The 27522-nt window shown below is 42.7% G+C and overlaps 2 protein-coding genes across 2 annotated transcripts in view; one reads left to right on the forward strand and one right to left on the reverse strand.

Moving 5' to 3' along the window:
* Window positions 1-12387, reverse strand: part of LOC126198450 (mitochondrial outer membrane protein SLC25A46-like) — a 43350-nt gene extending 30963 nt beyond the window's left edge. Inside the window, exons 1-3 of the mRNA XM_049934778.1 lie at window positions 12021-12387; window positions 11805-11908; window positions 11532-11710 (exon numbers count right to left, since the gene is read on the reverse strand). Coding sequence (XP_049790735.1) covers window positions 11532-11710; window positions 11805-11908; window positions 12021-12189 — 452 coding nt within the window. The 5' untranslated portion in view covers window positions 12190-12387. The remainder of the gene's footprint in view (window positions 1-11531; window positions 11711-11804; window positions 11909-12020) is intronic.
* An 18-nt stretch (window positions 12388-12405) lies between these two features.
* The window catches only part of LOC126198451 (tubulin-folding cofactor B), a 72611-nt gene continuing 57494 nt past the window's right edge, over window positions 12406-27522 (forward strand). Inside the window, exon 1 of the mRNA XM_049934779.1 lies at window positions 12406-12631. Coding sequence (XP_049790736.1) covers window positions 12506-12631 — 126 coding nt within the window. The 5' untranslated portion in view covers window positions 12406-12505. The remainder of the gene's footprint in view (window positions 12632-27522) is intronic.

A 27522-nucleotide genomic window follows, 5' to 3' on the forward strand; every position in this document is an offset into this window, starting at 1 on the left:
CACGGTTGTCTACAAGAAAGTAGCAACATCAGAAGACTCGTACGTACTCCAGGAAGACCTGCAGAGGATTAATGAATGGTGCGACAGCTGGCAGCTTTCCCTAAATGTAGATAAATGTAATATAATGCGCATACATAGGGGCAGAAATCCATTCCAGTACGATTATGCCATAGGTGGTAAATCATTGGAAGCGGTAACGACCGTAAAATACTTAGGAGTTACTATCCGGAGCGATCTGAAGTGGAATGATCACATAAAACAAATAGTGGGAAAAGCAGGCGCCAGGTTGAGATTCATAGGAAGAATTCTAAGAAAATGTGACTCATCGACGAAAGAAGTAGCTTACAAAACGCTTGTTCGTCCGATTCTTGAGTATTGCTCATCAGTATGGGACCCTTACCAGGTTGGATTAATAGAAGAGATAGACATGATCCAGCGAAAAGCAGCGCGATTCGTCATGGGGACATTTAGTCAGCGCGAGAGCGTTACGGAGATGCTGAACAAGCTCCAGTGGCAGACACTTCAAGAAAGGCGTTACGCAATACGGAGAGGTTTATTATCGAAATTACGAGAGAGCACATTCCGGGAAGAGATGGGCAACATATTACTACCGCCCACATATATCTCGCGTAATGATCACAACGAAAAGATCCGAGAAATTAGAGCAAATACGGAGACTTACAAGCAGTCGTTCTTCCCACGCACAATTCGTGAATGGAACAGGGAAGGGGGGATCAGATAGTGGTACAATAAGTACCCTCCGCCACACACCGTAAGGTGGCTCGCGGAGTATAGATGTAGATGTAGATGTAGAATGTGCCTGGGGCACAATATGACAATCCTTGCTTGAAGCTGTCAGATGTGGTCAACCAGACCTCGACGGTGAATATCCCTGCCCTTGTGTGCCAATGCAGTTCAACATTGGGCCATTGTCATACCAAATTGCTTTATGTATATGGATATTGTGTAATTCAACCAGATGGCCAAATACAGACTACAATGAGGCACCATTCAAACTCTATCTGGTGCTAATAATACTGTTTCACATGAGTACATGGCATCTCTGTGTCCTCCACAGTGGTCACTCAACATTTGACACTATTCACACCCCTTACAAACACCACCAGGCCTGGTAACAACACGAAACACGAACACCACTAATGCACTTTAATGGCCATTCTCTCTCTTTCAGAGAATTGCAAGGACAATCATTTACAAATCTACTAATGGTGTGTACAAGTATGAAGTTACGCTGACAACTGATCATGCCTTTTGGGTGTTCCACTTTTTTTAGTCGGACCATTTAAATCTTGTTCGGACAAAATGTTTACAACACCAATTAGGACAATAATATCAATGAAGTCTCACACTGCTTCAATTATGTGGATGATAATGTATATTTTTAAGACTTCTCAAGGCAAAGAGGAAAGAACATTATTCTCTTTCATTTAGCCTATCTCAAATGAAAGTGCACTGTACTGACCACTGTTAACCTTGCCCAGTTATTCAGTTTTGTTATTGACCAAAACTGAATAACCAAGCAAGGTTACACAGTGGTCAGTACATTGTGCTTTCATTTGAGAGAACAATTTAGAGTCAGCCCTCCAGACTTACGTTTTCTATAGGTTCCCTAAATTGCTAAAGCAAATGCCAAGATGTATCCTATGATGAGGACATGGCCAATCCTTCACTTAATCCAAGCTTGTCCTCTGCCTTCACGTTCTGGTCGAAGGAATGCTAAACTATAATCTTCTATGCTTTTTCTTTTCAAAACTAAATAACCTGCCAAATGGTTTGGCAAACAGTAGTCCATCATTAGAGATGAACTACGAACAGCAACATCTGTCAAGCATGCACTGCCAACTGTCTAGCAGTGAGTTTTTACTTAACCCATACTATCCATGGCAATGTATTTTACAACAAATGATTTTTGTGTGTGTGTTGGGGCTTATGGGCGCTCAACGTCGAGGTCATCAGCGCCCTGACACACACTAAAAGGAACAAATGTGGACAGACGTAATAAAACTGAAGCACACACGCAAAGAAAGCAGGAAAAGAAAGAAAATGCTACATAAGAAAGTAAAACGTAAGCAAGGGAAAACGTAGCAGCAAGAATGCCACAGGAAATTGTCATTGGCTGGCCACTTACATAAAATATGGGCGAGCAAGTCACACAGTGAGCAAATTGAGATCCTCTCCCTAAAATCTTTGTAAAAACATTTGACTTGGCACAGAACTTTAAAACTTTAAACACATTCATCAGAGAGTTACCTAAAAGAGATGGCAGGTCCGCTGGCAAGTCAGCCGCGGCCCACTGGTTAGAAAATAAAATGCAAACGAATAAAACATGGCGCACAGTGACCTGGACGCCACAAGCACCAAAAATTGGAGAGTCCTCTCACCAGAGCAGGAAGCCATGCGTCATAAGGCTGTTTCCTATCTGACGCCGAGTAAGGAGAACCTCATCCTGTCGACGGGGCTGAAAGGAAGTACACCATACACGCGTTGTGGGCTTGACTATACGGAGCTTATTGTCAGTCACTTCCAGCCACTCATCCTCCCACCGATGCATGACTCGTGAGCTCAAAAGTGAGGTGAGTGCGTGCAGGGGGATAGCACACTGAAATACTTGTGGATCGAGACACGCCTCCTTGGCTGCGAGATCTGCCCTTTCATTCCCAGCAATGCCGACGTGCTCTGGAACCCAGCAGAAAGCCACCACCTTCTCCTGTTGCTGTAGTTGGAGGAGGGCATCCTGGATGGTCTGGACTATTTTATCTACTGGATACAAACGTTGCAATGAGTGAAGGGCACTTAGTGAATCCGAACAGACAAGAAATTTAGGACAGGAAGAATGTCTCATCTGCTCCAGTGCCCACAAGATCGCAGATAATTCTGCATCAAAGACAGTAAAAGTCTGAGGCAGTCGAACCTTGAGGACATGATCCAGAAAAACAACAGAGCAACCAACGGAATCCTCTTGTTTCGAACCATCCGTAAAAACAGCTACATAGTCGCGGTGCTCAGATAAAAATGGCAGAAAATGCTACATTAAAAACGGTGGCAGGAGTGCAATCTCTCTTGTACTGCAATAAATCTAAAATCACTCTGGGCCTCTTCAGTAACCAGGGTGGCAGGCAGTTAAAACCCAGGATTTGGGGTTGTACAGACACCACACCGAGAGACTCTAGCACACGTTGCACACGGATCCCAAACGGCAACGTAGCCCAGGGACGGTGGGAAAAAAGGCAGTCCAGAGGTGGATGAGCAACAATATGGTGAGCAGGCGAGGTTGGAGCTGCAAGAAACTTACAAGCCTGGCGCACCAGCAGGAGCTGCCGCCAGATGGTAAGTGGCAGTTCCCCGGCCTCAGCACAGAGGCTGGGTATGGGACTGGTCCGATAAGCACCTGTGGCCAGTCCAATCCCAGCATGGTGGACAGCGTCAAGGATCCGCAATTAAGATGGCCTCGCTGACCCATACACGCACCCGTAGTCCAGCCGTGAATGCACAAAAGCCCGATAAAACTGAAGGAGACGTGCCCTGTCCGCTCCCCAAGACCTGTGGCTGAGGCACTTGAGGATGTTCAGTGCCTTCAGGGTTCTGGCTTTCAAGTCTCGTAGGTGTGGCAGCCATGACAACCTGGAGTCAAAAATTAGGCCCAGAAACCGCACTGTGTCTCTAAAATGTAGGACAGTATCCCCCATATGCAAGGCAGGCAAAGTAAAAAGACAACAAGAACGATTAAAATGAACACAAACACACTTATCGGCAGAAAACAGAAAACCCATCTTTGCAGCCCACTCCTCTAACCGCCGCACTGTTAGCTACAACTGACAGCTCACGGTTGCAACATTGGACGAGGAACAGAAAACAGCAAAGTCGTCTACAAATAAGGAGCACTGTCCTGGACTCCTCACTGTAGACGTTATACTGTTGATGGCTATGGCAAAGAGGGTAACGCTTAAAACACTGCCCTGGAGGACACCGTTCTCTTGCTCAAAACGATAGGACAGTGTGTTACCAATGTGGGTCCGAAAAAACTGCTGAGACAGGAAAGACCGAATGAAAATGGGGAGGCAGCCACGAAAGCCCCATTGATGCAGTTGTGCAAGAATACAGTGTCTCCAAGTAATATCATATGCCTTACTGATATCAAAGAAGATACCGATACAGTGACGCTGACAGAGAAAAGCCTGCTGAATAGCTGCCTCTAGGAGGGTCAAGTTGTCGACTGTGGACCGAAATTTTTGGAATCCACACTGAGAGCGGCTAAGGAGCTGTCTGGTTTCTAACAGCCAGACCAGACGATGGTTAACCATCCGTTCCAGGGTCTTTCCAACACAGCTCGTCAAGGTGATGCTCCGAAAACTACTGGGACATGTGCGGTCCTTTCCTGGTTTGAGGAGAGGGGTGAGAATTGCCTCCCTCCACGAGGTGGGGAACACTCCTGTCTGCCATATGAGTTTAAAACATTCGAGGAGGATTTCCTTTGACACTGCTTGCAGATGTCAAAGCATGGAGTACCAGATGCGGTCGTGACCTGGTGCAGTGTCAGTAAGTGCCGATTAGAGTTCCCACATGGAGAAAGGGGAGTTGTAGGCCTCAGAACTGTTCGACCAAAAGTCCAAGTTTGCTCTCCCGAAAGTTGCACGGTAGTGACGAAATGCTGGATCCTGGTTTGCAGTGGCAGTACTTTGTGCAAAATGCTCTGCCAGTGTCTGAACAATGGTTCTGGGTGTCGTTTGGAGGCATCCCTGGTTCAGGACCGCAGCTATTGGTAAACGGCTGCGTCTACCGGAAATCCTCCGGATTGCGTCCCATACTTTTGTGGAACAAGTGGAACGGTTGATGGAGTCCAGGAACTCCTGCCATGACATTTTTTTGCTCTCTTTAATGACATGGCGTGCCCTGGCTCTCGCGATTCGAAAGGTGATAAGATTGACCGCTGTTGGGCGGCATTTAAATTGTCGAAGAGCCGCACGCCTATCCCGGATGGCTGAATGGCACTCTTCTGTCCACCTAGGCACAAGGCGCTGCTTAAGAGGGCCAAAAGACTTTGGTATGAACAGGTCAGCAGCATGATGGATCATAAGTGTGATGTGATCCACCCATTCCTGTACGTTGTTGCGGCGTTCAAAGACAGCCAACCGACTGAACAGTGGCAAGTTAGCCCTGCCATCATCCATGATGGTGGCCTCTGCTCCAGCTATACACCATCCAGGAGATGAATGCGGATGGAGAAGTGATTGCTGGAATGAAGGTCATCAATGACCTCCCAGTGAACAGAGTCGGTGAGGGTTGGAGAACAGAAAGATACGTCAATGGCTGAGAAAGACCCAGTAGCAGCAGAGAAATGAGTCGGAGTACCAGCGTTGAGGATGTACAACACTTGAGATGTCAGGAGGCTCTCCAAAACTCAAACTCGAGCGCAAAGAGAAGTGGAGCCCCACAGGACATGATGGGCATTGAAGTCGCCCAGGAGGAGAAATGGGCAGGAGAGTTGTTCGATAAGATCTGTGAGAGCCTCTAAGTTCACTGCATCCAGATGAGGTAAATAAAGGGAGCAAACGGTAAGCCTCCGACGTGAATGAATTTCAACTGCAACTGCTTGCAGGTCAGTATCCAGGGGGAGAGCAGAGGAGTGGTGGCCATAATTGACAAACACGGTGACTCCACCTTTGGCCCTTTCCCCAGTCAGGTCATCCTTGCGGTATAACATATAGGACCTTAGTACAGGAGCATCAGATAGTTTTAAATGTGTTTCGTGTAAACACAAGCACAGGGGACATTGCTGTGCTAGGAGTTTCAGTTCCTCCACATGTGTCTGGAATCCATTCATGTTCCATTGTGTAATGGGAGCCATCTATCAGGGTGGGAGTACCTTCATCCTCACTTTCTGTCGGGGAGGAGAGCCCACAACAGGTGGAGGCTAAGGTTTGGGGCGAGATGATTGCCCCAGTCTGACATCAATCTCCATCGCCTCTGAAGAGGAGTCGAGAGAGACGTCAGAGAGAATGACATCAACATCAGCAGACTCTATACCGTCAGTCTCCTTCAGCGACGAGTCTTTACCTTTGGCTTAGATTTTTTGGTCTGAGGTGGCATTGGAGCCAAAACCTCAGAAGCGGTAGGGGGTGTAGCAGCACTAGGCAGTGCACAAGACTGAACCCGGGGAGGGGCAGGAAGGTCCATAATGTCAGCTACCACGGCCTGGTCAGAAGGCCGAGGGGGGGGGGGGGGGGCGGCAGGCTTCACAGGAACTGCTGCAGCACACGTACAGTGACAAACGCAGGTGCTAGTGCTGACAGTAGCAACCTCCGCTTGTGTAGCGGCATCAGTTTTCAAGACTGGCTGTTTCACAACGGAAGAAAAGGAGGCAGCGAATGTGGACGGCTGCATGGACTTGTATATTTTCTTTGTCTCACCATATGGGATGCATTTTGTGGTTTTAAGTTCCTGGATCTTCCGTTCCTCAAGGAAAACTCTGCATTCCCTACTCCACACAGGGTGATCCCCAGTGCAGTTGACACACATGGGAGGAGAGGTGCAACCAACTCCCTCATGGGCGGCTTTACCACACATTTCCCGCAAGTGGCTTCACCTCTACAGCCGAGAATAGTATGCCCAAAGTGTTGGCATTTAAAACACAGCATGGGATTGGGGTAATAAGGCCGTACATTGAGACGTAGGAAACCTGCCTTCACATGCTCCGGCAATTTGGTGCTGTTAAAAGTAAGGATAAATGAGTTGGACTTCATGAGACCACCATCTACCAGTTTCAGAACATGTTGCATGTCAACAATTCCTTCCCGGGACCATTCAGCCTTCAGTTCATCTTGGGGAATTTCAATGAGATCTCTGCAAGTCACAACACCTTTGCTGTAGTTCAAGGTGTTGTGAAATTCAGTCTCTATCGCAAACTCCCCAAGAAATAGTGCCTTCTGAAGGTTCTTGACTTGCTGGAAGCTAGATGTTTCAACCAACAAGGTTCCATTTCGCAAGTGCTTGACAGATTCTAAGGTGCCAGCAATGCCTTCTAAGCCTTTCTGTACATAAAATGGTGAAACTTTATTGAAACTCCCCTCTTTTCTTTTAATTATAAGAAACACATTCTGCGAAGCAGTTTGCATTCTGTTACCAGTAACTGAATCAGGAGGACTGGCTACACGAGCCCTCTTGCTGGATTGGGTGTTAGAACCTACCAGCGGCCCACCCTTTCCGTTGGGAGGAGAAGAATAAAAGTTCGAGGGTTCCATCTCGGTCCCACGAGCAGCTAGGGAACTAGAAGTCCACCTAGACAGAGCCCCACGCACCTAGGTAAGCCTTATACAACTGAGATGCGGCAGGTTCCCCAGAGGTTGCCAGCTAACGACTGTTCCACCTCAACAGCCATGCATCTCATCAGTGCGCAGCACACCTTGAGATTGAGGGGTTGTTTATAGAGGTTTATTCCATCCTCGCGATCCGGGCGATCAAGCCAAGATCCCCATTCCCTGAGACACACAACGTTCCACCGCCGCGCCGCACGGTGGTCGCTGAAGTATGCTCAGAGCTTACGGTGACAGGGGACTGGCGGCGCTTACCAGTCCCCAGCTCAGGAACCCTGGGGTCACCAAGCCCGTACCCAGAAAATGAATGCTGAGCCCCTGGGGGCAAAATGATTTTTTGGAGCTACTCGAGGATTAGCCAGTAACACTGGTGGTTCTGGCACTTTTTCTGATAACCACTTCAAAATTTGCAGTTTGAGGCTTTTGTGATATAATAACTGCTTCAGGTGCTTCCTGAAGATGACAAGCAGCTGTGTCCTTGAAATATTGTGCAGTTTCATCATATTATCCAACAAAATTCCCGTGAACCACTGAAGCAAGCATCTCAAAATCTTTGCATACCACTATAAGTCCTTCATAGGATAATTAATGTATTTCTATACCATCTTCTACATTTATTTATTGTCTTTTTTTGCATATATTCACCAACTGGTGACTTTTGCAAATGTCATAGCATTTTTATACAATTTTTGTACAGACAGTAGGAATTTGCAATTCACAATTACAAGAAGCCACTTAAGGGTGACACACTTGGCAATATATGGTACAGTACTTCATAATGCAACATACTGTTGTTACATAGTATAGGTATCTGAATTTACAGCATGTTGTTACAACAATAATATATATTACAATCACCTCAGAATAGTACATCGTATAGATAGAAGGGTTAGGTCTATATTTAAGAATAGCTACATTTTAATATCAGTATTGATTCAGTGAGTACAAACATTTGGGAGTTAAGAATGATTTTAATTCCCTTTTGAATACTTTACCTCTGTGGCATCTTATAGCACTTGGCAGTTTGTTAAACCACATCTGGCCATTTATCCAAGGACTATGATCTGTTGTCTTTAATTTAGTTCTGTTTCTGAAAAAGCAATCTTTTTGTCTTGTGTTATGGGTATGCACATCAGAGCACTTAGCTTCATTACTTTTATGGTCCACAAAGAATGTTATTTATTTGTACAGATACAAGGAGTATACTGTTAGATATTTATGTTGTACAAAGGTTTTCCTACATGAATCTCTGTATCCCAGTCGATGAATGGTCCTGATTGCACTTTTCTGCAGTGTTAGGATTCTGTTCATGTATCTATCAGCAGCACATTCCCGTACCTCTATTCCATAATTAATATTGTCCCATAATAAGCAGTTTTTAATGTTTGTTCAGAGACTAATTTTGATAGTTTGCTAATTAAGCGCAGTGAACTGCTGATTTTATTGCATACGACATTGATATGTTAAGATTTTTGTCTAGGTATATCCCCAAAAATTTACATTTGTCAGTGTCTACTGTTTTGATGCCACTTATATTATCAATACAGGTTTGGTATGAATTACCAAGTTTAAATGGTAATAGCTGGGATTTGCTAGAGCTCATGGTTCACCGAGTCAAATGCTTTAGTAAGTTCTAGAAATATCCCTGCTGTCTGCATTCCCTCATCCAGGGCATCATACACCTTATGGAGAAATTCGGTAATTGCTGTAATGGTACTGTGATGCTTTCTGCAGCCATGCTGTGTTTCTGCTAGTAAATTATTCTTTGTGAAATAATCAATAAGTTGTGTCAACAAAACAATTTCAAATATTTTACTGAAAATTGGTATTAATGAAATGGGCCTGAAGTTTGATAGCTCTTCTTTCGATCCTTTTTTATGCACAGACTTACCTGTACTTTTCTTCAATATATTTGGAAATGTGTGATCCCTGATACTACTGTTGATCATATGGGTAATTATTCCAACTAATTCCTTATTGCATTTTTTAATTTTAATACTACTCAGTCCATCCCAGCCAGATGAGGTCTTATTCTTTAAGTTATTTATTATTTTTCCTATTTCCTCCACATTCACTTCCTTAAATTCAAAAGCAGTTTCCAGCCTAGGGGAAGGCTTTACCATCCAAGTCAGACCTGTGTTATTAACTGGATTCACAGCTGAAGATATAAAATATTCATTAAATATATTGCAGATTTTATCTGGATCAATAATATAGTTTCCTTCATGTTGGATTCTGTCAAACTGAGCATCTAACTTAGGGGTGGCTTTGCGATATCTATTTATTATATTCCATGAAGACTTTCCTATATTTGATGACTGAGCTATTTCCGGGTCGACAGAAGCGTCCGATCCCACGCGTCGGCTTTGACCCGCGACGTAAGGGTGTTGTCGTGTGTGACGTCATGACGGCGCGGAGTTTGGTTTGAGTGTGGCTGTCTCCAGTTCTGTTTTATCTTATTTTATTTACTTTTCTGATCTGTTCGTTCTATCTCGTGAGATTTTTTTTTAAATTTAAAAACACTTATTACTTATTTTAATTACCTGTTTCCTCCAGTTTGTTTTAGTTTATTATATTTATCTTTCTGATCTGTTCGTTCTATCCCGTGAGATTTTTTTTTTAAAGACAAAAAACACTAATCAGCTACTGAAGCATCTTTATCTTCTATGGGTTGCAGGGGTTACGACCCCTGGGGAGGTGGGTGGGTATTCATGCATGGCTGTCTTCACTTACACGTTGTAGCTATGCAAGGCGTCTAAATTTGTTTATATTTAGTTTGCCCCCCCACCCAAAACACCCCATTTCCCGCGCTTGTCCCGTTAGTGTCATTAGGCTTCTTGTGGAAAGTGTGTGTGTGTGTGTGTTTTTGTTTCCGCCATATTTATGACGTCATGGGTCAAAGCAGACGGGCGGGATCGGACGCTTCCGTATTTCCCTATTTCCTTATCCAGGATCTGTTTTCTTAAATTTGAGAGCTGTTGCTGAAATTGTTTTTTAGCTTGTCTGTACTTATCCTTAAATATTTGCAATTTAGTTGACTTATGTAGCACACTTAGATCCTCGATATTTTGCCCGAGTTTAATCATGTAAGCTGGAAAAGTCAGTCTGGTGTTTTTTACATTTTGGTTGTGAGTTACTACTTTCTCAATTCCTTTCACTGGGCAGGAAAAATTAAGATATTGTAAAATAATATGATAAAATTTGATCCATTTGCATTCGGACCCTTTTTGCTGAAGAACTAGTTGCCATTCCTGATTCTAGTTTACTTTTAAAAGCATTAATGTTTTTCTCTTTAAGCACTCTTTTGTTTTCTACGACCTGAGTCCTTTCTTGGATGCTTGTGTGTTCATAGTCTACAAATTGACATTTGTGGTCTGAATAGTGAAAGTCCACATTCCAGCATCTAATACAATCTTTTACCTCTTTACTTAGTATTATGTAGTCTATTCTACTAGAAGTAGACTGAGTTACTCTTGTATCTGAATTTACTGCATTCATAAGATTATAGGAGTTAAGGGTATCTATTAGCCTGCTGTTATGGTTGTTGCAAGATGTTGCCTCTATATTCAAGTCACCAAGTATTGTTACCTCGTCCGGGTCAAAGTGTCCCACTATTCTACTAAAGATATCTATGAAATGCCCTACCTCTAATTTAGGTGGACGATAAATCCCAATAATTTTCTGTTTCACCGTGCCCTTTCCGCAACCTTTGATATGGAGTTCAATGCCTGTCATTTCAGTCAAGCCTTCATTATTATACAGATCTAGATGGTTTAATTTATTTACTTTGAGCTGCTCTCTAACAAATACTGCTACACCACCTTTAAGATGATGTCTATAGTAGTTTAAAGTAAATAATTTCCTCAGATTTCAGTCCATGCTCAGTTAACAACTACATGAGGTGAATGATCATTTACAAAAGTCTGCAAAACATAATCAGCAAACCACCATATGGTGCATGGCCGAGGGTACCTTGTACTTGTACTACTACTATTACGTCATTCCCTTCCCTGTTCTATATACAAAATGAACAAGAGAAAGGCAACTGTTAATATGCCTCTATATGAGCACTGAACAATAGGATGTTGATTACAGGCATACACTGCACTTCATGAAATTGGTGTGGCAGTCTGGAAATGGCGCTCTGAATTGGGTTTTAAATTAGAGTGGTAACACAGAACACATAGAAGAAGTACTTACTTAGGCCACGGTGTAACTTTACTGATTATGTCCTCAACTGCCAAGGTCATTCCTCTGACAAGCAAGGCACTGCCTAGCCCCTTCCATAGCGTTGTGAAACCTTGCCGTTGGTGTAAGTGGACCATCACAGGCAGCAGTGTGACAGGCAGGAGGTGATACCGAACAGAGTTGTTGTGGACCTACAAGAATCTCACATCGGCCAACATTTTCTAGGATTTCACTATGTTAAGTATACAGTCTTCCAGCAGATTTTCTGCCTTCAATAAAACTCACCTGGCATTGACGACGCAGGACAACAAATGGGTGACTAAGTAAATTTTCTGTTATAAGACTGGCTAACCCCACTCCAGCACCAATATATTTCCGTACCGCAACATCTGTGAATACACGATGTTAAGCTACTTTCACTTAAACAACTAGATATAAACATTCGAATCATTTAATACTAGGTGAAAAAAATAGCAGCAGGTAATCATTAGGCAAAATCACCATCATCGGGAAATGAGGTAGGACGCTCCGGCTTAAACCTTTCCGTGGGCTGCGAAATATCATGTGCCAAATTTCGAAACTCATTATTTGCTTCAGCACTTTCATATATTCTTTCCCATGTACGTTGGCTATCGTCTGGCAATATTGGATACCTTTCAAGACCAGCCATGTTTTACATCAACGATGTTGCAGATTTTGTGTTTACATCTCCTATGAGAATCACGCAGACAACTACGAACAGTCGTGCAGTGGCGGGTCTCTCGTTTCGGGCTTAAAATACCGAATGCAATTTGCACCTGTGTCCAATTCCTTATCTAATTCTATTAGTCATAACCCATATGAGAAATCAGCCGTCAATCATCGCGATAAGGTGTGTCTTTGGTTTGTGTACGCAACGGAGAATCTTTGACAATCTGATACTAGTTTGTACATAAAATTTGTGTGTGGCGTTTTACTTTTTCAATAAATCTGCATAATACATAACAATGGCCGATACATTTACTGTGATAACTCCGCATTATGTAAATGTTGTTATTACTACCTCCAAGCAACAATCCGGAGCCAGCATAGAACGACGATTTCAGAAAAATGTACCTGTTCGAGAACTCAAGGTTTGTCACTTCAAAAATTGTAAGTTAGTTAAGGTGAACTCTGAAGACATAATAAAATTAATAAATTTTAACACTACTGCTCAAAATAGTAAAGATATTCCAGACCATTGCGTAGAACTATTTCGATATTTTTAACGGGAACCAGAAAAGTCATACATAATTGCATACGAGTTAAAAAAATTTTTTGAGAGATCCCGGCTTTCATTTGAAAACCTTCTTAGTAAAGTGATAAGTGACAAACGACGACGCTCGTCGCAAGTATCATTTCATTCCATTAGCATAAATGCAACTTATATCCCGTACAATTAACAATCTACATTTAGGGTTATTAGATACACACCTCTTATTTACTAGGGCTATAATGGCTCGGAAACAGCCGTTTTCGAAGTAATGTATTTTTGCTCGTGGTTGGTTATCATTTATTACATGGGTACGTAATCGAGAGTGGCCTTTACCAGATTTTGCGAAAATTAATTAACAATGCAACACACACAATTTGTTTTCTATAATTTCTTCTCTCTGCTGACACCCAACGCCTTTCTAACGTTCTCCTCCACGCTGGAATGTATAGAAAACAACATATGGCGGGGAAAAGTTTTATGTAATAACAGTCCAGAAATGTAAGAAGTCATTAGGCATAACTTAACGAAACCTTTAATCGTCACACATGTACTGGTTTGAACACCACAGTTTAGGCAGAGTCCTATTGGAAGTTGTTTACCTTCACATTCCCCTTTGAGTTTTATACCTGCATGAAGTACTGTCACATTATTGCTGACAAACATCTTTACACAGAGCAAAAAATTAGCCACACCCCAGGAAACATCACACATATATTCTGTAAAATTCTAGTCTTGCAAACGACCTCAGTTAATTGAGTTAGAGGTTCACATATTTCTTCAGGTATGAAATATCCATAGTGTACTCATAGCTGTAATTCTGCTTGTCCGCTTTGACCATAGAATGGCTTTCATCATTTGCCAACAACATTACTGTATATGGCCTGCACTGTTTTTCCTGATTTTGGTAGTAATTAAAAGACTTAAGGATGATAATGTTTATCCTCAAGTCACTCTCAACCTTGGCAGTTACATTATAATACAATGTAGGGATAGCCATTGTTGAATGCTATTCTTCATTTGATGACGACTCTCCTCATCATGGTCACCTATGACAACTCTCTGATTCTTCTGGAATGAGCATAGGTGCGACTAGAAAAGCCAGGCTTTTTCCCAAGATGCAGTTGCATGTCGAGCAGATAATTAACATTGCAGAAATGTGCTGTCTTTGATGTACTTTTGCAATATTAAAGGTCCTCTATGCCCATCCTTACAAATCCGCCAATAAATTTGTTTATTTTGCGTTACTACTAATGTCTTTGAGAAACAAGTCACTCCCAAGTGTCAGTAGAGACGCCTCAGAATACTGTGTTTTGTTTTAAATTTTTTTTAATGCAGTTATTGGCTGTCATTCTTTTACTTGCCACTGCGTAGTTCCAAATGGTGTGAAGGTAGACTATAGTCCTACCCATATGCATTGGGTACCTCGCATCATCAAAGCATCAAAAGGTACTCCACCCCATTCATTACATCTTCACAGAACTTTGATATTTGATACCTGATCTTTTCATTCTGATTTAAGAATTGCCCAGTTGAATTTAATGTGGGAGATGTCAAGATATTTGATGTCACCTGTATGTGGCATCGAGTGTCAGAGGTCTACAACAAAATTGGCAAGATAATCACCTTGCATGTGGCTAATTTTGGAATTGATGTGTAAATCATGGAGTAACCATACCCTCTAGTTTAGGTTAGTGGAGCATTAACAATTCAGAAAGTAACTTCAGTTTTTAAGTGGTTATTTGAATCATGCTTCGCGGATACTAGTAAGATGTTTTCCTAGTTCGAAATGGATGTCGGTCACAGATACTCTTTTGGCAAGTTGCTCGAGAGACTCGGTTTTTGACACACTTTACACCAAGACACATTCCCATCTAGGAATTTAGTTCATATAGGAGTTTTGGTCATTGCAATTCTTGATCATTCATCTCGGAACTGAAATTTGTAGTGAAAAATGTGGGAACCATAACACCTCCTCTCCACAGACCACATGTGACATGGAACTGGTATGTGAAGCTGTTATATGTATGCAGACAAAAATACCATTTTGAAACTATTACACCAGTTACCACTCTGCTTTTTAAAACAGTTCTCATTTATTCTTCAGTCTTAGTTGCACATCTTTAAATACATGACAATGACTCTCTGGATCATCTTCAGATCTGTGCAATTGCATCAGCAACCCCTTCGTTTTTATGTCAGAACTTCATATCAGATTACACTCCTTTTTTATACAAATCAGTAAAACTCACATAGGGATCATGGTGGTGTTAGGCGTTTCTCTTATAGGTGCACAATTACGAAAACAGTCAACAGTGCCTTTGTTTGGTCAGAAGTCATGTTGACATTGAGAAGGAATTTGCTCTGTAAGAGTATCCAGTTATCTATTAATGATGTGCAACAGAACTTTTGCTGCTGCACAAAATACATATATACCTCTATAGGAGCCACCGTCAACTCCATATTTGTACGGCTTGTATTTAGAGGCATCTTTGCATTCCTGAGTTATCAGCTTTCTCTGTATAATATTCTCTGTGACCTCAGTCATGCATTACTAGACACCTTCATATTGTATATAGAGGCGTCTTTGCAGTCCTGAGTTATCAACTCCCTCTGTATAATATTCTCCATGATCTCTGTTGTGCATTACTATACCCTTTCGTATTTAACAACTACTGCAGGCATGCCATTGAAGCCAGATATTTTGCTATGTTACGTCTGCAATGCCACTAGATGAAATTCCTGAAAACTTGGAGTCTTAACCAGTTCTAATCTGTGGGCATGTCATTGTGGTAAACATATGCTAAGTCAAGATCTGCTGTGCACGGATTGAACACTTTGTTGAATTACCACCATGCCATAACTTCTCTCTACTTTGTGTGACTTCGTAGGCTTTCCCGGCATAATAATTCCTGGAAGTCTTTGAGTTTGCTGCTGGAACCTAAAATCAACTTCACTCGATATTTTGGCGATCCAACTGGTCGCCATCTTCAGGAGAATGCTGCTTCTGCTGATGAGTCCCCCTGAGAACTGACGCCAGGCTGCAAATTGAAATCCTATATAGGCCACCTATCTCGTCTCCAATGACCTCATTATAAATCGGACATCAAAACGTACCTTCACTCATGTACAGTTCTCCGGTATCAGTTATTGAAGCAATATTGATGCTATAGAGGGATAGTTATTGAGCGGTGATGGCTGTTTTTTTTCTGTTTGGTCATAAGCTCTTGTCTCTATATAGTAAGTTAAAAAACATTTGCAACATTTCTTTGTTTTTCGAGCATATGAGAGGTGGTGCCCAGATGCTGGGTCAAAATGTTTGAGATGGGCAGTATTCAGGCCAACTTTTCTGGGGCCCTCCCCGCAATAGGGAAAGCAGAGCATTTCTAAATCATCAGGGATGCTGCCAGATATGCACTCTCATTTCAGTCAGTTCCAGTAATGACCACTCTATCTGACTGCATATATGCAGTGAGTTTACTGGAAGTCAAATCCAGGAAAGACCTGCCCCTCCCCCCTTGACCATAACACAAATTTTATGTGTACATCTTCACTCCAAAGGACAATTAGTTGTGGATGTGAAAGTAGATAATCATGTTTGTGATAAATAAAATTATAGATTTGCTTTCAGCAAGGTATAAGGGAAAGCAGTGTTTGATGTTGAATGGTACTTTTTGTAGAAAGCACTCAACATTTATCTCCACATAAAACTTGGTCCAAACACATGAATAAATGTGTCTCCACAAACCTGGAAAAAAATAAATTCATTGGAAGGTATGAGTCCAGTCGCAGTGGGTATGGGCTGAGTCCAAATATGAAACAAATACAGTCCAAAGATTAACTTTTCATAAACGTAGTTTGCTGCTGTAATTTAGTGCAAAAGTTACTAGTGATGGTGGAACGAACATATGTATGTAAAGACTGTGCTGTTTTATGATATATGGACATGTGTGCTTGCACTACTTACAAGGGAACCTCCCCATCGCACCCCCCTCAGATTTAGTTATAAGTTGGCACAGTGGATAGGCCTGGAACAACTGAACACAGATCAATCGAGAAAACAGGAAGAAGTTCTGTGGAACTATGAAAAAAATAAGCAAAATATACAAACTGAGTAGTCCATGTGCAAGATAGGCAACATCAAGGATAGTGTGAGTTCAGGAGCGCCGTGGTCCCGTGGTTAGCGTGAGCAGCTGCCGAGCGAGAGGTCTTTGGTTCAAGTCTTCCCTCGAGTGAAAAGTTTAATTTTTTATTTTCAAACAATTATTATCTGTCCTTCCGTCTGATGCGAGGTAACTGCGCCGTAGTATGGGGACTCTACACCTAAAAAAACATCGAAGCACACGACGTCAGTCGACTACAGCGCACGGAAGAGAGAGTATTCCTGCTAACGAGGCTCCCAGGCAGGCAGTTGACTGTTCGCTACTTTGGATGAGAGTGCATTAAATACGTGAGATGCATTCTGTGGGCAATATGAATCCAGCAAATATAGCTCGTGACTTCAATAACGAGGTTCCCATTGGAGAGGCACGTCCTTTCGTCTACTAATTGCACGGTTTTGCGGTGTGGTCGCAAAATACAGATACTAAACTTATTACAGTGAACAGAGACGTCAATGAACGAACGGACAGATCATAACTTTGCGAAAACAAAGAAAATAAACTTTTCCCTTGGGGGGAAGACTTGAACCAAGGACCTCTTGTTCCGCAGCTGCTCACGCTAACCACGGGACCATGGCGCTCCTGAGCTCACACTATCCTTGATGTTGTCTATCTTGCGCATGGACTATTCAGTTTGTATATTTTGCTTATTTTTTTCATAGTCCCACACAACTTCTTCCTGGTTTCTCGATTGATACTGTGTTCAGATTTCAAGGCCTATCCACTGTGCCAACTTATAACTAAATCTGAGGGGGGTGCGATGGGGAGGTTCCCTTGTTAGCAGCATTACGAATTTATATAACAGCAAATGACATATAAATGTGTCAGCTTGTATATAGTAGACATGGCTTAAAGCCAAAACATCTGCATTTGCTAATGGCCTAAGGATGAAATTGCAATAGTGGAAATAAAAAGTTTAACAGTCAGTGGCGTAAACATGATGTCTTTCAACATCCAAAGACTCACACAGTTCGTTATAAAGGACATATTGACATCACTGAAGAATGCGGGCATAGATGAACACTGATGTGGGTTGTACGAGGTTGGGACGAGACTCTGATTGTCCCCTGGTGGCGGCTCATTTGGCTTACTGTCAAAGAACTCACAACAATCAACTCACAGAATCCATGCCAGATGCCATGGCATGCGGGTAAGGTGCTTGTAGGAGCATGTTGACTGTGTTCTGCTTTGACTCATTCTTTGAAGAACAAAATGGAGGTGCTATCTTATCCACTTCTATTGATGTAAGTGCTGTCTCGTGTTGGGGCATCAGGAGAATCAGTTTAAAGTCAGTGACATACTGTTGCTGGTTGTCCTGTAGACTCAGAGGCCACACCAGCCTTGGTGGTCCATGGAATAGGCTGTTGAGAGCGTGTGGCTCATGGCCCAGGAGGTGCAAGTGCTGTTAATTCTGGTGTTGTAGTTGGTTCTGGGATATTTCAACCATCGCCATCTAATAATAAGCCTGAGAAGCCACAATAAACCCCTCACTCTATCCTGGTGCCGTCCCAAATTTTATGAGTTCCACACTGAAGTGCTGACTCGACTCTGCATCCTGTGTTCCTCCTCTCACTTCATTGGTGGGAACAGCAGATTGAGGAGCAGTCAGTGAGACCAGCTGTGAATAATTCAGATGGACTGCCAGCATTTGTGAGTGGTGTTCTGTAAGTTGCTAGAAAACTGTTTAAAGCTCTTTTGGAATACTGATATCGCTGTAGAATGCTGGTACAGGCAAACACTGAAGTGGGTTTTAGTTTTAAAAGTATATGTAGATCTCTCCACAGTTGTATTTGATGGGGGTGGAAAGAGGATATGTTTGATGCTACTGGGGTGTCTAATTGCTTAAAGTTGGCTTACATAAGTTGCGGTCACTATTGTTTTTTGTATTGATGTTTGCTTTAGATACACTTACTTTGAAGAACAACCAAATCTGATGTGCAGCACATTTATGTCCTGGAAAGTAGATACGTAAGTTTAGAAACTTCACAGTCCATTGAGAAATCTTACAGTGCCATTTGCAAAATTTCAAAGGCGTTGGCGATTCAAAGCATTGCTGCTTGAGTTGAATCTGACTGTCATAATTACTGCGAATGAACATTTTTGGCTGCATCCTTTTAGATCCACAATGCTGGTTGCATAAGACTCTATTTTTGTTGTTCTATGTTGGAAGCACTCCAGTCTAGCACCTAACATAAACATTGTGCAAAATAGCCAGTTTTCACAGTACAGAATCTGTGCAATTAGTTAGTAGATGGCTCTTCTGGTTTTTGCACTAAACATTTCAAATACTGATTTGTTGACAGCAAAAATCCGTATTGTTGCTGTGGGTTGGTGATTTGACTTGCCTAGAAATGGAGTTGTAATTGCCTGTTATAAATAATCCAGTCTTCCTTTGTGGAAATGCTAGGATTGCTGGAGTTGATGCCACTACCAGGCTTTTTGCGATATGTGTCAGGAAGTTTAATAGATTGTCATTGTCCGATGGGCTTGATTCAATAACTTTTGAATGACTTCAATTCTTCCCAAATGCTGGATCACTTGATGTAGTTCAAGCAGTACTTCATGACTCTGCCTTGGCACACTACATATATCGAAACGCCCACACACAACTCACAGAATCCATGCCAGGTGCCATGGCATGTGGGTAAGGTGCTGGTAGGAGCATGTTGACTGTGTTCTCCTTTGACTCATTCTTTGAAGAAGGGTACAATTTTACATCTCTCTTCACCATTTTTGTGGACAGCACTCATGATTTATTGCTACATATAACTGAATACAAACATTTGAAATGAATGTTTCTTCATAAACCTGGAAAAGGACAAATTCATTTGAGGTTTAAGCTAAACAAATCACGAGAAGTAAACATATCGCAAAGTCCAAACAAAAATCCAGTGGCAGCAGTTAATGGTTAAGTACAAATGGTAAAACAAATACAGTCCTAAGCATCACACACTTTGTTATAAAGTGTACACTGAGGTCACTGCAGAACACTGGCACAGGTAAACATGGAAGTGACTTAAAGTAGTGTGCGGCCAGCCTTTTGTAGGCCCCAACAGCCAACTCCTGTGGTATGCAGCTCACATTATCCTCATCATAGCAGTTACACAGATCAATACTGTATTCTCCATATTTATGTCTGCCAGGGATACTATACAAAACACCTAGAGGAAAATTCATCAGGTCCATATCAAGGCCCTTCTTTGATTCCACTCTTTAATGTTTAGAGACTCTGATTCATTATCATTTCCCTCCTGAAGGATGCCAACTTTTCACAGATGTCTTCAGTTCTGGGTACGAGTGTTTGTGTGCCAATATAGTTACTGGTAGCGCCACCCAAGTTGGACAGCCTCGGCAGATGAGCCTGACGAAGAGTTTTCCACAACTTAGGAAAGGGAAGGCTGTTATCCTCCCGCCTCCCCCTCCTCTTCCAGGGTGCTCTCTCAGCAGTTATTTATTTCTCGTTCGATCTACCAGCTACATTTTACAAAGAACAGATAAGATTAATATAAATCACAATAAACGTTTGGAACTTACAATGTGGAAACAAATTATATCCGTTATTACATTACGATTATGTCAGGGAAACTACATTATTACATTAAATGGAACAAAAATCACATAAATTGAAGACAATTAATTACACAGTAACATTAAGATTATGGAGCCATTTCCTGGCATTGTCCGTTAACTTGTGGTGCGACAGCCGGCCTCTGGTGGCCGAGCGGTTCTGGCGCTACAGTCTGGAACCGCGCGACTGCTACGGTCGCAGGTTCGAATCCTGCCTCGGGCATGGATGTGTGTGTTGTCCTTAGGTTAGTTAGGTTTAAGTAGTTCTAAGTTCTAGGGGACTTATGACCTCAGCAGTTGAGTCCCATAGTGCTCAGAGCCATTTGAACCATTTGTGGTGCGACATCAGAGAGCCGTCTCTGAAACCATGAATGTTACAAACCAGAAGATGGTTCATTGTTTGTACCTCGCCACAGTCACTACATGAATCGTCTGTATAGCTCCATTTGGTTGTTTGCTGTCTGCATCGTCCAACTCCCGTGCGAAACCTGTTTAGAGCCGACAAGTGTTTGCTGTTGAGATTGAAGCCTTCATCCCTTTTGGTTGGGTCGTGGATTAGGTGATGGTTTTCCACGATGCCTCTTCTCAGACCCTGCCATGCATTCTTCCATTCAGCATCGAGACCCTCTGTGCCCAATGTTCTGCTCCAGACGATAGGTTTCCTGGACTTGTCTCGTGGGTCCTCCCATGTCGGCATGTATGGATAGCCATGGGTTTGCTTCAATTTTTTCTACTATGTCCTGGGTTGCTTTCTCTCTACGTATGGAAGCAGTTGCGATGTTTGCCAGCACCAGAAGCCACTCAACGGGGGTTGGCCTGAGAGTGCCGATGACGGTTCTCAGAGTGGAATTTAGTTGTACATCCACTTTTTTGGCATGCGGGCTTGTGCTCCAGACTGGGGCACAGTATTCTGCAGTGCTATACACCAGTGCCAGTGCAGCAGTTCGTAGAGTGGCAGCATCACAACCCCAAGTGGTGCCTGCCAGTCTGTTGAGCAGGTTATTTCTCGTCTTTAGCTTTTGGGCAGTATCTCCCAGCAGTGGTTTGGGTACAGGCAAGGCTAACCCAGGTTTCCCATATGGGGGGCTGGCCAACGTCAACAGACCTCTTCTACTGTAAACTCTTAGCATACTTTAGGGACCAGCATTAAGTACAGTAGTGGAATGTTATGTGTTTTGGAAAATGGGGTCTTGGCTTCACTGTACTGCATCCACATCTCCATAAGAAAATCGTCAACCTCTAGGTGTGCCAGGTGCTGATGGGATGGGGGGGTTTTGAGATAAAAGAATTGGTGGCAGGCAACAACTGTGGCATCTGTTATCCCCCAGTTGTATAATGCTTGCTCAGGTACACAGTGCTGCTGTGCCTGAGTTGACATTTATTTCTGTAGCTGCTTGTGGGATTCCAATGAAGCAATCTCAAATCGAAACTACATCTCTGATGAGAAAGTGGGAAGGGTGTATCATCAGATAGCACCTACAGCTGCACAACAAAGAGAGCTCGGATGGTCAGTCTACCCGAGAAGAGGTTTCAGAATTATACAGTGCACTGGTCTGCTGTAATACTTTCATAGTCATCGAGCAAGAAGAGGGAACCTTTGAAAAAGTCTGCCCTTTTTACATTCACAAGAAGTTGGAGGTTATTAATGGATTCTTAAAAAGTATTAAACGACTTCGTAATGGGACACTACTAGTTGAAATTGCCACATTATACTGAGTGTCTAAGCTTCTAGGGTGCGTGCAGTTGGGTGACTACCCTGTTGTAGCTGAAATGCATAACACCCTGAACTTCAACATATATGTAGTTCTGTGTTGCATTACAATAGAACTGGACAGATTATTACATGAAGATCGGAAAACATAGGTGTCGTGGGACTGCAGTACTGTATGAGGAAAGTAGATGGCACATTGGAAAAACTACAGTATTTATTTTAGCCTTCAGCATACCTAAATTAGCCTACCTGTATTCTTGTAGGCAATATCCATCTTAAGGTTCAACCATTTCTCCCAAAGACAATATGATGCTTCAGACAGAGAAGATTTGATCATACCACTATGGCACTACGTGGGAATTTTGGGGGCTCAGATCACAAATCAAGTGACTCTTTTACAATCGCTCCAAAATGATTAAACTGCTCAAGTGATCACCCAGTGTGGAGCAGGAAGCACAGACTTTATAACAAGGAAAGAAAAATTCAGGAGTTACACACATTCTCTGTGGAGAAGCTGTTTCAAAGGAATGCAGCCTCCAGCATTTGTTGCTTCTTTTGCATCAGTTCTTAAGAAGCAGTCACCAAAAGTGATATCACAAACCAGACCTCAGACTCACATATGAGTAGATACATTTGTCAATTTGCCTGTCGGGGGAGAGGGCGGGGGGAGCTGCATGTGACCCCAAAACCATTAGGAAGCTATCAATGAATGACTTCAGACTTCAGCCAGATACCAATGCACACCTTCAGAGGCCCACTAAGCCATTCCCTTTATCCACACTTCCAGACTACTCCAATAAGTAAGGAAATATGCCAAACAAAAAGATGTTCAAAACTGAAGAAAGTGGTTCGGTAAGCACTCTCCTTTTCCATTGGTGGTTTCAATGTTGAGGATATTGATATCCACATGGAGGAACCAGAGAACCAGGCTCTGTGTAGTTTTCCCATGGCGTCTGGTGTGAGACACCATCTACAAGAGAAGAGCAAGCACAACTATCCCTGATCAGTAGCTGTGACAGGGGCGTATGTACTGCAGCAGAACTTAATGGAGTCTAATCGCATTTGGAAGAATTACAGCTCCTGCTTCAGGAAAGACTTCTGTATCTGGTTACAGGAAACTCATTTTATTGTCACTGACACAATTACGTTAAGGGGCTGCCACCCCTACAGGAAGGACGATCTTACCAGAGACAGGTCTAAGGTTGTGGGGGGGGGGGGGGGGGCTGTTTTTATCAATGACAGATACTACTTCTTTCCAGTCCCTCTTACCATTGATGTACAAACATTTGCAGTGGAATTTCTCACAACAGCTGAGATCACAATGTGTTCTCTTTATACCTTCCACCAGATAATCCACTGGATGACGATGTACTTACATAACTTTTCCAGGCACTCCCCCACTCGTTTCTCGTAATGTGCTCTGGGGATCAGCTACCACATGACCCAGGGGTAGAATCATTGAGCGTCATGTCCATTTAGAGGGTAACTTATATGCCTTTTGAACTCTGATCAGATGACATATATTTCTATAGCTAAATGGTCATCTTCAGCCAATGCCCATTGCTTCTGTTCTACAGCTCTTACAGACTCAGTTTAGTGGGAAGTAGTCACAGATCTGCATTCCAGTGTGGACCCACCTAGTGCCTCAAATGGTCATTGACAAGTGACCAAGAGACCACAGAGGTGGATGCTTCAAAGGGAAAATTGGATGCAGTGCAGTCAGAAGACTGTCTTTGAACAACTGGAAAGTCCCCAGGAGATGGTGGACTGTATTACCTGTGTGATCCACCGAACTGGTACCAAATCCATTCCCCAGTCTAGCAACCACCTCAGACAACAACCTGCCCTTTGGTGGAACAAAGAATGCCACTCAGCCATAGGAGCCAGGTGTGCAGCTTTGCAGAAGTTCAAACACCATTCAGCAGCAGAAAGTCTTAGTGCCTACAGGATTGCCATAATAAAATCACAATGAGTGATTAAAAAAGAAAAAAGAAAAAAAAAACCGAAGAGAAATTCCTGACTTACATTAAATGGCCACCTTCCACTACAAAAGTTTTGAAATCAGTGAGCAGGATTTCAGGCAAAGGCAGTGCACCTCCCCATACGGTCTTATTGAGGAATGGAGTCTTGGTGGACTATTTTCTAGAGACATGAATTAACTTTTAGCTGAACCTAACCTTTTTTATCATGAGTGGCTCATACAGACAAACTCCCAAGATCTGTAGAGATGAGAATGCTGCTCTTCTTCTAGTGTAATGAGGAGTCCTGCAGTCATCCAGTCTCCATGTGGGAATTGGAATCAGCTCTGTCCACAGACAGAGATGCTACTCCAAGACCAGACTGGATTCATTATACTGTGCTACATGACCTGTGCCGTAGAGCCAAAGACAATCTCCTATTGTGTTTTAATCATATCTGCTTTGATGGACAGTTTCCAGTCTCGGAAGGAGGCAATATTGTCTCCCTTATGGAAAACAAGTAAGGGTTGTACCAACCTAGTAGTTACTGGAAGGTAGCTCTTGCCAGCTGTCTGGGTAAGATTCTCGAGCACTTGGGCAACCACCGCCTCATCTGCCTCCTCGTATCCCAAGATAACCTGTGCCACTCCTTGTGCAGTTTCAGGTGCTACCATTCCACACTTAACAACTTTATTTGCTGGAGACAGCAGTATATGAGTCTTTCTTACGACAAAACCATTTAGTTGGTGGGTTTCTTTACCTTAAAAAAGTGCATAGAGATACACCCTTCACCAGCTTCATGAACAAGAGGATGTCTGCCATTTCTTATTCAGTCTTTCCACGGGGAAAGGTACATTCACTTTCACATTGGTTATATGTTGTCTGACTGCTTTGTTCAGGAGAGTGGGTCCCCCAAGTGTACTCAGTGCCATGCAGTTTGCAGTAGCTATCAATGGCATCTCCTCTGCAGTCAGAAGCACTGTTAAAAGCTTTTTGTTTGTAGGTGACTCCATGATCTTGTACTCTTCCTCTAACCTTACGACGACAATGAGCCAACAACAGCTGATTATCAGGAAGCTGGAAACTAGGGCCAGTAAAACATCTTTTAGGTTTCCAGCAGTGAAGACTACTTGTGTCAATTTTAACCAACCAAAGCTCACGATGGGAGACAATATTTTAAATTTGGACAATATGCAGTTTTTAGATTATTATTTGACACTGACAATCTGGCTATTGCACCTGAAAGAACTGCAGACAAAGAGCATCAAATCATTGAATATTTTGAAATACCTCAGCGGAAAAGCATGAGGAGCTAACAGGTCCCGTCTCCTCCGGTTTTGGAGGACATTTGTCAGATCACGATTAGATTGTGGCAGCATGTTTTATGGATAAGCACGTGCCTCCCCTCCTCCGAGATGTTAGACACTGTCCACGATGAGGGCATTTGGGTAACATCTAGAGCCCATTCAAACCGGCCCAGTCCAGAGGCTGGTGAAGCACCACTCCAAATTCAGCAGTGCCTTCTTCTGGCTCGACAGGGTCTGTAAATTTTAGTATTGCCAGAGTCACTGGCATTTAGTACAAAGGTCCACCCCAACTTTGAGCAGCTGTTCAGGAATTGCCCACATGCAACCATGCTATTTGGGATGTGCACTATTGACTGCCTTACAGATCTGGATGTATCAGACCTCTGAGTATGTGGCCAAGGATGGAACAAACTGCTGGCTTGGCATCGTGAGAAGTCCAAAATGATTTTAAGTTTGAGACATTACTGGAAAACTTGTACTCCAGATTACAGTTTTACAAATCTGTTTTCCAGTTTTAAGTATGCATCACGTTTCATTATATATATGGATAGATCCCAGCAAGGGAATGCGCTTGGTTGTTCAGCTGTTTTGTGAGTATTTGTTCTAGAACAATTTACAAATTATGATGCTGTGTTATATGGAGTTCTGAAGACACTTGAGCTGATACAGCTTCACAGTACAAAGTTTCTCATTTGTTCTGACTTGCTCAGTCTGCTATGAGTGGTACACCAAATTTATCCAGTAGACAAGATGATTCTGATCACTCAAAACACCTTCCAGCACACCCAACGCTAAGACAAGGAGTTGGTCTTGCGCTGGGTACCAAGACGTGTCGGGACACAGGGAAATGATGCAGCTGACAAAGCAGCCATAGAAGTGTATAGGAATAGTGTCATACTCTGATGTGCAGTCCCCTAGCACACTTTCATCTTATTGACCAACAGAAGAATCATGCGCCAATGGGAAATTGAGCAGTTGCAAGTGGCAAATGACTAACTGTGGTTAGTCAAATCGACCAAGAAGGCATGGCAGACTTCATGCCAACGACACCGATGGAAGGAAGAGCTTCTCACCAGACTGTGAATAGGACACTGCCCATTAACACACAGCTTCCTCATCCAGTGGGAAAATCCACCACTCTGAAATTTGTAGTGTATCACTTTTGGTCCAGCACGTTTTACCTAAGTGTGTTTAATATTCTGAGAAAAGGACAGTCCTCAGTTTGGCTCGAGATCTACCCACTATCCTCACTGAAACGGACATCAGTGTAACAGGAGTTTTGAAATTCTATGAAATCTCTGGCCTCACCCTGTAGTATTGCTATTAATTGATTATAAATGTATTTTATTGTATCATGACAGCGGTTTTTGCAATTGAGAGGTGGGTTTGAAAGTATTACAAGCAACCCTGCCTGTGGGGCAGCCATAGGTGGCACAACTGCAAATCCCCCCCCCCCCCCCCCCCCAAAGTGATTGTCATACTGACACCTGGTAAGGTGACCAGGCTGTTGACTGTCCTGGAAGAGTAATTTCAGGAAAGAGGTGGACAGCATATTACTTCCTCCCACATATACTGTGAAATATGACTATGACGAGAAAATTCAAGGAATTAGAGCTAATACAGACACTTGCCATCAATCATTCTTCCCTCATGCCATTTGCGAGTGGAAGAAGGAAGGATGGGATCAGACAGTGCTACCAGAAATACATCCTGCCACCCCTGTCAAGTGATTTGCGGAGTACTGATGTAGAAATCCAACATCATCATCAGAATTAGTTAAAGGGGGCTGTACACCATACGGAATTCTCATTGGCAGAGATCATTTTATTTTCTGTAGTCCTAATCATTTGTATTTCCTCATGTGCATAATATATGATATCACTGTTTAAAATTATGTAAATCATTATTTTATTAAATACTTGCTATTTGCCAAGAATAATGTTGAATAATAAAGTTACTGGTATGAAGTGAGAATATCAACAAACTTGTTTCATTGACTCATGGGCACCATGTCGGATAATGTGCAGCTTTCACATTATCCAATGTCACACCTCTGAATGACTAAAGCA

Source organism: Schistocerca nitens, chromosome 8 (genome assembly GCF_023898315.1).
Source record: "Schistocerca nitens isolate TAMUIC-IGC-003100 chromosome 8, iqSchNite1.1, whole genome shotgun sequence".
Taxonomy (NCBI): domain Eukaryota; kingdom Metazoa; phylum Arthropoda; class Insecta; order Orthoptera; family Acrididae; genus Schistocerca; species Schistocerca nitens.